Genomic DNA, 11,537 nt, shown 5'->3' on the forward strand with positions numbered 1-11,537 from the left:
GAAAACCAAGAAAAATGCTTATTTGGGCACTTTTTTGCCCCTAATTCTCTAATCTGTTGAGACCAAAACTCCCAAAATCAATCCCAACCTTCCTTTTATGTTCATAAACCTTGTGTTTAAATTTCATAAATTTCTATTTACTTTAAAGTTATAGTGAGAAAACCAAATGTCTTCAGATGACGACGACGCCAACGTCATACCCCTATACGACCAAAAATTTTTCAATTTTTGCGGTCCTATAAAAATTCATTGATCTATCCTATCAAACTGATAAAAGCAGAAAAGTTAAAAGCATTAAAATCTACTTATTGATTCAGTCACTGGACAATAACCTAGTGGGCAGGGCTTCCAAAAGGTCTTCATACGGATATGTAATTAGTTAAATTTTTTACAAAGAAATGTTAGAGAAATTTTCATTTTTTACTTGTAACAAGAAAACAAATTCACAGTCACTATTTTTCCTACTATTTTCTTAAAACCTATCCTCTCATATTTTACTTCAAAATTCTATCTCAAAGATTTCTAATTATTCCCCAAAAGTATTTTTTTCATGTATAATGATTAAATCTATGCAAAATTTGTAGATTGAAATATAGCACAGTGACCTATAATTTTTATGAATGTTTTGAACAAAGAACAGTAAAATCTACATTTTGGCTTTGTATAAGAAAACTCTTTCTGAGGAAATATATACACATCATCCATCTTAAAAATCTTCATCAAAAGAATAATAAAATTTGATCATAAAAATGTAGCAAGAAAACAAATTCTGAGACACCATTTGTCTTATTATTTTCTTAAAACATATCCTCTCATATTTTATTTCAAAATTCTATCTCAAAGATTTCTATTTATTCACAATTGACTTTTTTCATGAATAATCTATGTAGAATTAGGTAATTTTGCTCGACTTGTGGATTAAGATATAGCACCTTGACCCATAATTTTATGAATGTTTTGAACAAAGAAATTCTTTCTAAGGAAATATATACACATAATCGATCTTGAATCCTCATCAAAGAAATAATAAAATTTAATTATAAAAATGTACATTAAATATAATTTCTGATGGAAATAATGATCTCAATTAGCTCTGTATGGCAAATACACAGATACAAGTAAAACTGCACTACATAATACAGTTTTGAATAATGCTTGCTTATACCTTATTTGTCAATACAGATAACATGCCTTCCTACACTTCAAAACTTCAAGAATAAGTACCACTGTGGTGACGGTGATGATGTTTTCTCTTTTTACTCTTATGATGCTTTTTATATTCTATCTCACTACTGTCACTATCAGATGAACCAGAGTCACTATCAGGGTCACTTTGATGCTTGTACTTCTTTTGTTTTTTATGTCTTCTCTTTCTTTTACTATAATCATCATCACTTGAACCAGATAAGTCACTGTATTTATGTGAATGTTTCTTTTGATGGGAATATTCATCCTCGCTGTCAGATGATGAATCGCTATAATGTTTATGCTTTTTGTGTTTTTTATGAGATGTTTTGTGTTCATCACTATCTGATTGTTCAGAGTGTTCAAGGTGCTTTTTGTGTTTTTTTCTCTTCTTTACTTTATCCTTTGCCTTTTTCGTGACAGGAGATCTTGATCTTGACCTGAAAATGGATATAACTGACAGCTACAGTCCACAAAAAACAAATATTAGAATTTGAAATATATAATATTTTGAGTGTGTTCCTGTGCAATCAAGGCCAACAATTGGTTTAAAATGGGTCAAATGATTCAGAGGCAAGGATCTTTGAAACAAACTAAAACTTGTTAATGAACAGCCAATTGCCACTAATATAAAAGTATGTTATGCTTATTTAGGGGCCTTAGTGGCAGAATGATCAAAGCAGTTTATCTACTGTCTTACTAGCTTTCCAACACTGAGGTTGTGAATTTAAGCTCAGCACTATGTATGGGCGTTTGACTATAATTGTAAATTGATAACCAGGATGCTAGTTTTCATGCCAAAGGTAAGTGGAGCTTTCCAGAACTTGAACTTTCCTCACCAATGAAATTTATCTGTCATGACATAGCCAATAGTGCAACAATCTACCTTTGTCATTCTGCCTTTTTTTGCAAAGTGGCTCAATCTCCCTTTTTTTGCTCTAAACTCCTGTCCTGCCTTTTATCAAATGGTAGCTCCCTAAAGCTTTATAATAAACCATGAAATTAAGCAAGAAATTCACTGATTTATACATTAACAGCTTCCAGAGGCGTCACAAACCTCTTTATATAAATGCAACCTTCCATCAGTTGCAATTCTTTAAAGTATGCCAAACCAGAAAACAATTCGATATCAAAACACAATTTGGTCTCAGTAAAGCTTGAGAGAAAGAAGAGGAAAGAAAATATACAGCAGCAAAGCAGGCAACTTTCATGCATAATGCAACAGCGTACAAAATATCAATAAGACTATTGCAAAATATGAAATACTACTTTGGAAAGAAACATCATCAGAACAATATTCATCTTTGTATGATTTAAAAATTTCAAAGACACAGGAGAATAATTTGTGAACGGGACAATGTATGTGAGTTGCTTGAACACTAATGCAACAGTTTACTAAATATAAAATGTGAATAGTAAATTATGATTATGAAATAAATGTTTTATTCTAACCTTTTGTGTTTTTTCTTTTTCTTTTTCTCTATGTTCTTTTTCTTTTCTTCTGTCTTATACTTCTCTAAAAAATAGAATATGAAAATTCACTTCTGTATAATAATAAACTTTTAAACAACCATATGATTCTCTCTTTCATATAATTGTAAGTCATTTAACTTCCCATAAATGAAATAATAATAAAATAATAACATTGTTACCTGCTTTTAGGCAGAGAGCTTACTGCTACAGCATTTCAAAGTTAAATCAAAGCTGATTCATTATCTCCAGCTAAATACATATTGTAACAGACATCAAATAATTGAAAATAAGAACACAATTTAAACTGATATAATGTATATGTAACTGTAAATGTAGATCTGAGTGACAAATTTTGTCTGGTAAAAAACTTTAAACACCTCATACATGTACATGCCATACACTTCTTTATTGTTCACTAACTCAATAGATTTGTTATTCAACTTTTATAATTGAATGCCATTAAGTTATAAATAAATGAGTTATAGCTGATCATATACATGTATTACAATATGTAAGGGTTAGATCTCCTCAAAATCTAACTCGATGACAAAAAATAAACAGATGAACAAACCTTGTTGGAACTGACTGAGTGGTGAAATAAAATCATCTTCTGAGGAATCTGAGCTAGTACTGCTGACATCTAAAACAATATCTTTACCAGGATCTGCCTTCACAAAGTTACGACACTGAAATGTTAGATGTCCGGCTGAAAAACAAAATGGAAACGAAATAAGAAATTTTGTCAAAGGGCATGATTGCTCCCTGCTCAAGCTTTGCAATTTTCAAAAGTTAAAACGGGGCATAACTCAGGAACAATTATTGACCCACTGCTCAAATAAAAACTTAGTCTGTGTGTTGTTGTTCTAAGCATACATGGCAAAGTGTATGAATTAAAAACATATAGATGGAGTGCGCACAAAATTTTCAATTTTCCAAATTATAAGGGGCATAACTCTAGAAAGGTTAACAAAATATAGTCAAAATTTAATCTCTTGAGTGTTGAATTTTTCAGTAATAGAGTGCAGAAATGTACAAATGCAATTTTCAAATTTATAAAGGGGCATAACTACTAGTAACAGTAAATGACTCTTTGACAAAAGAGTGCTAAAACAAAAATAGGACGGACGAAAGGACTGACAGATGGAAAGAGGGATGGTCAAGGGTAACACTTAATGTTAAATAGCCCATGTTGCTTAGGGTTGGGGCATAAAAAGAAAACATACTTATACTCAAAGGAAAAGGAATGAAATAGTCCTGGATGTTAAAATATTTCCCAATACATTCCACCTGCCTTATACTACAGAAATAAGAATCCTTAAATGTCTCAACTGCTTAATTGATTATTTTTTGTATATATAATAGCTGAATAGTATTAAGTTGACAGGTATTGAGATAAACACTCATTAAATTCTTATAAAATTAAATAGTGCCAGAATAATTTTTATACCATACCAGTACAATGCAATGAAATGTTGCAAGTGGGACAAATAAAAACATGATCAAGCAATGCACAACATATATACCAATAAACAAAATAAAGTAAGCAAGTGTGATGTCTGATATAAAACATCTCCCCTCCTCTTGTGGATTGAGATGCCACTAGAGGGCGTAGTGTGACAAATCAAAAACAAGATCAAGCCATGCAAGTGAGGGGTCTGAATCTATAGCAATGTTTAACATAATTATTCTATAAAATAATCGAAAGGTATTTTAAACAGACTACAGCTGTTGTCTGCTCTATGGTCAGGTTGTTATCTCTTTGACACATTCCCCATTTCCATTCTCAATTTTATACATTATTTTTTGATTATCATGAAGTTTTAAGAGATATAGTAACTAACGTATGTTTTTAAGTCTTACATGGATTGTTAAAGTACTTCTTTTTTGTATACTGTAAATTTGTTTATTTTCATGAATACTACAGTAAAGATATGTTGGTATTTGATTTCATTGTTTTGCCAATGTCTAAATACAAGCCTACAGAATACTTGTAATTTTGTTGTTGAACGTTTCCACAATTTCAATCTTTTTTTTACATATACCCACAAATTCCATCCCACCAATTATCATGATAATGACGACTTCACAGTATTATATACATGTATAACAATCTGCAATACATACCATATCCACATTTTTTACAGGCTGGTTTTAGACCATCATTTTTATTGGTGTATTTGCTGCCTATACCTGAAAGTTTAAAAAGAAAAATAATAAGGCATCAGTCAAACATTAAAATCAAATAGTAAGACCTAAATGATTGGAATATCTTGCCTGCTATTATTGAAAACCCCACATCTGAAATTGAGCAAAAAAATAAATGAATTAGTTAACATGTTAACAGTGAGATGACATTTGTCATATGTTATATATACAAGTCGAACAGCAAAAAATTCTAGCAATCACAGACATGACAGATATTTCCACCATGCCCACTTGCAGTTCAAAATGGAAGATCTATATATTCTGGAATATCATTTTTACTGGAACAAATATTACAGTATTTGTTCCTAACTGAATAATGGGTATAGAATATTTGTTCAAACAGGAACAGAAGGTATGGCATTAATAATAACAAACCAAGGGGACATCTGTAAGTCAGAACATTAAGGCAGTAGGCATTTATTTTTCCAATCAGTTTTCAATTTTTCTTGTCAGACAAGATACATAAACATCAATGTTACATCATAATACAGTAATTATTAAAAAACATGTGAGAATAAGATTTTTCAGTGAAAAAACACAAAGAAATAAAATAAAATATCAGCAATATAGGATATCATTAAAGTGTAAAGAGTATAGTGTAATAAGTTTAATTTCATAACAAGAAGTAATTGTAACAGGATGCTGTTACGAAGTCTCCCAAACAAAGCTCCAATAACTCGCAATTCATATGGTCCCATGTTCATTTGATTTGATTTTTTGTCCCATACAAGAATATATATGGCTTACTGGTGGGGATCTCCACCATTTACAAGTATTCAAACAGGAGGGGGTGGTGGTGACCCCCAGGGACCTTACCTACATTTCATTTTATTTGTTTTATTGTCCCCTACAAGAATATATATGGTTTAGGGGTGGGGATGTTGACCGTTTACAAGTTTTCAAACAAGAGGGGGTGGGATGACCCCCTCAGGACTTTCCTTTTATCTCATTTTATTTGTTTTATTGTCCCCTACAAGAATATATATGGTTTAGGGGTGGGGATCTGGACCATTTACAAGATAATAGTACATTCTCAAATTGAACGGGGTGGGGGTGACCCCCAGGAACTTCCATTTAATTTCATTTGATTAGTTTTATTGTCCCTTACAAGAATATATATAGTTTAGGGGTGGGGATGTTGACCGTTTATAAGTTTTCAAACAAGAGGGGGTGGGGTGACCCCCTAGGGATTTTCCTTTTATTTCATTTCATTTGTTTTATTGTCCCCTACAAGAAAATATATGGTTTAGGGGTGGTGATCTGGACCATTTACAAGATAATAGTACATTCTCAAATTGAACGGGTTGGGGGTGACCCCCAGGAACTTTTATTTAATTTCATTTGATTAGTTTTATTGTCCCCTACAAGAAAATATATGGTTTAGGGGTGGGGATCTGGACCATTTACAAGATAATAGTACATTCTCAAATTGAACGGGGTGGGGGTGACCCCCAGGAACTTCCATTTAATTTCATTTGATTAGTTTTATTGTCCCCTACAAGAATATATATGGTTTAGGGATGGGGATCTGGACCGTTTACAAGATAATAGCACATTCTAAAATTGAACGGGGTGGGGATGACCCCCGGGGACTTCCATTTAATTTCATTTGATTTGTTTTATCGTCCTATTCAAGAATATATATGGTTTAGGGGTGGGGATCTGGACCGTTTACAAGATAATAGTACATTCTCAAATTGAACGGGGTGGGGTGACCCCCAGGAACTTTTATCTAATTTCATTTGATTAGTTTTATTGTCCCATACAAGAATATATATGGTTTAGGGGTGGGGATCTGGACCGTTTACAAGTTAAAAGCATATTCTCGAATTGAAGGGGGTAGGGATGACCCCCCAGGGACTCCCCTATATTTCATGTGATTTGTTTTATTGTCCTTTAATCATTTCTGAAGACTGCATGTATCTATCATTTACAGTTTTCAAGTTATATTCATTTGAAAATTTTAGAAAATAAAATCCCATAGGGTTCTATAGTAAACCCCTCCCTTCTTTCTGCCCCCCAAAATACCCCTTAATAGACCTCAATGCACAAATGAACGATTGATGGCTCACCTAGACATATTAGTCTAACATTTTATGAAACCCTAAGTAAATCTGACAAGTAGTTTTGGAGAAATGCTGCGGACAAGTTCATTTTTAAAGTGGCGGAAGAAGAGGAAGAAGAGGAAGAAGAAGAATAATAAAAATAATAAGAACTGAGCAAAAACAATAAGTCTCCAAACTTTGTTTGGGAGACTTAATAAACCCTGTGAAGTGTTACAAGATAATAGTACATTCTCAAATTGAACGGGGTGGGGGTGACCCCCAGGAACTTCCATTTAATTTCATTTGATTAGTTTTATTGTCCCCTACAAGAATATATATGGTTTAGGGATGGGGATCTGGACCGTTTACAAGATAATAGCACATTCTAAAATTGAACGGGGTGGGGATGACCCCCGGGGACTTCCATTTAATTTCATTTGATTTGTTTTATCATCCTATTCAAGAATATATATGGTTTAGGGGTGGGGATCTGGACCGTTTACAAGATAATAGTACATTCTCAAATTGAACGGGGTGGGGGTGACCCCCAGGAACTTTTATTTAATTTCATTTGATTAGTTTTATTGTCCCATACAAGAATATATATGGTTTAGGGGTGGGGATCTGGACCGTTTACAAGTTAAAAGCATATTCTCGAATTGAAGGGGTAGGGATGACCCCCCAGGGACTCCCCTATATTTCATGTGATTTGTTTTATTGTCCTTTAATCATTTCTGAAGACTGCATGTATCTATCATTTACAGTTTTCAAGTTATATTCATTTGAAAATTTTAGAAAATAAAATCCCATAGGGTTCTATAGTAAACCCCTCCCTTCTTTCTGCCCCCCAAAATACCCCTTAATAGACCTCAATGCACAAATGAACAATTGATGGCTCACCTAGACATATTAGTCTAACATTTTATGAAACCCTAAGTAAATCTGACAAGTAGTTTTGGAGAAATGCTGCGGACAAGTTCATTTTTAAAGTGGCGGAAGAAGAGGAAGAAGAGGAAGAAGAAGAATAATAAAAATAATAAGAACTGAGCAAAAACAATAAGTCTCCAAACTTTGTTTGGGAGACTTAAAAATAGGTATATTAAAAATAAAAAATAGAACAAGAAACATTGTTTCATATTTTGTAATAAATTACTCATGACCAATTGATGCATATCCATAAGGAACATTTCACTACCGCAATGCAATGCAGAGGTTATTGAAGGCGTTTATTCAAATCTAGTTAACCCAGATGCTCCGCAGGGCACAGCTTAATAAGACCGTAGAGGTCAAACCCTGAACAGTTGGGGCAAGTATTGACACAACATTCAAGCTTGATACAGCTCAGAATTTGGATTGGGATAAAGGTTTCTGACACAGAATGAATATGAACTTAAAATTTTTGTTTTGCTTTTGTGCTGTTGAATATTAATCCCCTCAACAACAAATATATTTGAAGAAAAATTCTTTTTAATTTCTGAAATCTGAAAAGAGAAAAATTTTGAGGGAGGTAATCAAGTAATCAAACATATATAAATAAAAACATTACTTATTCCAGTATTGATTCTCAGTTTATGTGGTTGTTTAGTAATGAAGACACTGATGCATGTAAAAGTATAGCTAAGTACATAAACATGTGTTTTTTACTTAGAATATAAGTGTGAAATTTTTGTTTGCTGCTTATAATGTAAAATGATTACTTATATTTTTTACACTAGAGTTACTCCCCTTGGAACACATATACTTTGATACTTGTGTAGTATTAATTTTAGTTAAGATTGTTTAAATGTTATTCTTTGTTGTATCTATGCTATTAATGATTATGTTCATAATTGAGCTTTCTTTAATAAAATATTTCGTATTTCGTATATAATTTAAAACAGTATTCTTTAAATTTATATTGGATTACCTCCCTTACACTGCTTAAATTCTCTAAATTGTCCTTTAACCAGAAAAACCACAAGTTATTGACTGAAAACTACAAAAATGCTTATTTGGGCCTCTTTTTTGACCCCTCACTTATTGAACCCCCACCCCCCTTTGGAGCAAGAACCCCAAAACTCAATTCCAGCCTTTCCTAGTGTATTGCTATAAAAACATGAAAAATAAAGAAAATATTAAAAAAAAAACGACATTCTAAAAAACATAGATTTTCTTTGTGAATCATTTTTAAATTTGACGAGATGAGTAATGAATATTGTCATGATGATCAAAGACTTGGTCATTCATCTCCATAAAATTTAGCAATAGGGGAAATAATTGGGTCTCTCTCTATATACATATATAGCTATTCCGGCTTGGGTATTCTCTCCCAAATAAGTTATATTATCACACAGCAGGTAAATTACAGTCTTCACTATTAGCCACTAGTCCGATGTCCCAGACTAGTAAATATTGATTCGGACTAGAGAAAGTTTTCAAAATTTTATACAGTCGTAGAGGGACAAGTTTTGATATTTAGTTCCAGACTAATAGATGAAAAAGTTTTTGAATCAGACTGAATTGTGTCATTGTGATTGGTTTAACACTATAACGTGGTGGGTTCATAAAATTCCATAGGGATTTCATGACATCTTCTTCTTCTTTTAGGTCAACAAGGCTTCAATACTGAAGAATACATGTTGTTAATGGTGACATCATTTATTGATTTATTTATTCTTCTGATTTTGTTGTATTTCTTTGTTTCTCTTTCTTTAAAATGAGACAGGAAAAGTCCTGAATGCGTTAAATTGGTTTCAACTTATACGGTTCGGCCTAGTCCGAGATTACTCTTACATGTATGTCCAACAGCTGTTTTGCCAGACAAGCTGGGGCTATGGAAAAACAGCCGTTGGACGTCAGAGTAATCTCGGACTTCGTTCGGCCTAAACACCTTTGGCTATGGATTTTACTAACCCTCTGTCTCATACCTGCCAACTGTATCTATTTGCGGGGGATTTACCCCATGGAGGCTGCCAAATAGGAATTTTGAAAGAGCAATTTTGTCCACAATTGAAACAAAACAATTAATTTTACAATGGCTATAGGCTAGTAAAAGTATGAAGAAGCCAAAAAAAACAACATTAAAATGTATTAGAAGGCCCCCTTGAAGGTTTTGTAGGACTATAAGAGCCAACTTGCACGTAAAACTCCCATGGGGATTTTGAAAAGTTGGCAGGTATGCTGTCTATGGATCCGTAGGGGGTCAGTAGCGAACCATGTAACTTATAATATCCTATTTTGGATATACTACCACAAATATAATATAATTTAACTATACATGTACGGCACACAGTCACTTGTTTCTATATATATGGATATGTTAATTGTTATCATTTTAATAATTTTCTTAGTAAAAATAAGTTCCTGTCCTGAATGAATCCGGGGCCGTTCGCGCCCATTCATGTTCTCACCCACTCATGTTCGCACCCACTCATGTTCGCACCCAAAGTCCGTTCGCACCCTACATGATCGCGCCCAATTTTAATTGGTTTTGTGTTTAATAACTTTGTAATCAAATTTTGGCAAGTGTATTCTTATAAGTATATTTGTTGTCATTGTCTCAAAATAAAGTGAGAGCATAATTTTTTGTTGTGTTGAAAAAATCTTAATCATGTTTTGGATAGTGTATTGTTAAAAAAACAATCTTTCTAAATAAAGTGGGATTCTGTCAACGTATTATTTTGTGTTGAATAACTCTTAATCATGTTTTGGTGAGTGTATTGCTATAACTTTGTTTCATTGACTTGTTTCAAAATAAAGTAAGAATCTGTCAGACTACGTTTTTTTTTTGTGTTGAATAAATTTATCATGTTTTGGTTAAAATAGTGTATTGCTATATTGTATTGTTTCATTGTTTCAGATCAAAGGGACCAAGCTGTTAAAACAAGTATCCTCGTGTATTGTATTTTCGACCTATTAACATATTTTTCCGAATTTCCCTTTTATATGTTTGAACATAGACATGCCTAATATTTTGAGAGTCACTAGTATACTTGTGCATAAAATAACTGTATCTGAAATATATTTCGATCTTTAATTTATTTTTTTATTTGAATTCATTGGATCGATGGAACCTTTGTTGACAAAAAACAAGCGTCTTGTGTTTTCGACCTATCTAAGAAGATATCTTTTGTGTTTTTCATTTAAAATCTTCAATGCCAAGCTATAAATACATTCAGTATTTACACCAAAGCAATTTAAAACAACAATTATGATTTTCCAATTATTCAACTGGAATATGAATTAAAATTGGGCGCGAACGTGTAGAGTGCGAACGGACCTTGGGTGCGAACGTGTAGGGTGCGAAAATGTATTGGGCGCGAACGGACCTGATACCGTTCTGAACATATTAATTAAATCAAATTTGTTTCTATTTGTTTACCTTGCATTGTGTCCTAACTCACATTGGATTATTCTAAGACTAGTTATACAGCTAACCTAGGGTAAACTGTATATTTTCTGTGAAATCGTCCCAATTTTTTTGGTTAGGTGCATAAGGGAGATAATCTGTTGGCATATAAGTCAAAACTAAATGAAACTCCTAAAGAAACCTCGACATTAACTTTGAATTGTTATTACGAAAATACATAATATTCCAAAAAGCCCTAAATAATAAGAGAATATAAATTTATATGATGAATTTGAATATGA

The 11,537-nt window shown here is 32.7% G+C and overlaps 1 protein-coding gene across 1 annotated transcript; it reads right to left on the minus strand.

Annotated features, from left to right (window-relative positions):
- Window positions 1–1,062: 1,062 nt before the first annotated feature.
- Window positions 1,063–11,398, minus strand: LOC143049494 (uncharacterized). The gene is made up of 5 exons (XM_076223111.1): window positions 11,269–11,398; window positions 4,783–4,848; window positions 3,230–3,364; window positions 2,638–2,701; window positions 1,063–1,625 (listed from the first exon to the last, which is right to left on the minus strand). Exons 1-5 carry the CDS (start codon window positions 11,273–11,275, stop codon window positions 1,211–1,213), a joined length of 687 nt encoding a protein of 228 aa, XP_076079226.1. The 5' UTR covers window positions 11,276–11,398; the 3' UTR covers window positions 1,063–1,210.
- Between the last annotated feature and the right edge of the window lie 139 nt (window positions 11,399–11,537).

The sequence above is a fragment of the Mytilus galloprovincialis genome, chromosome 1 (genome assembly GCF_965363235.1).
Source record: "Mytilus galloprovincialis chromosome 1, xbMytGall1.hap1.1, whole genome shotgun sequence".
Classification (NCBI taxonomy): domain Eukaryota; kingdom Metazoa; phylum Mollusca; class Bivalvia; order Mytilida; family Mytilidae; genus Mytilus; species Mytilus galloprovincialis.

Excerpts from the sequence above, each read along its gene's own strand:
- LOC143049494 (XM_076223111.1), bottom strand. Across the intron at positions 3,365-4,782 it reads CTGTAAAAAATGTGGATATG|CCGGACATCTAACATTTCAG; the intron begins GTATGTATTGCA and ends TTTGTTTTTCAG. Across the intron at positions 1,626-2,637 it reads AAAAAGAAAAAACACAAAAG|GTCAAGATCAAGATCTCCTG; the intron begins GTTAGAATAAAA and ends ATCCATTTTCAG.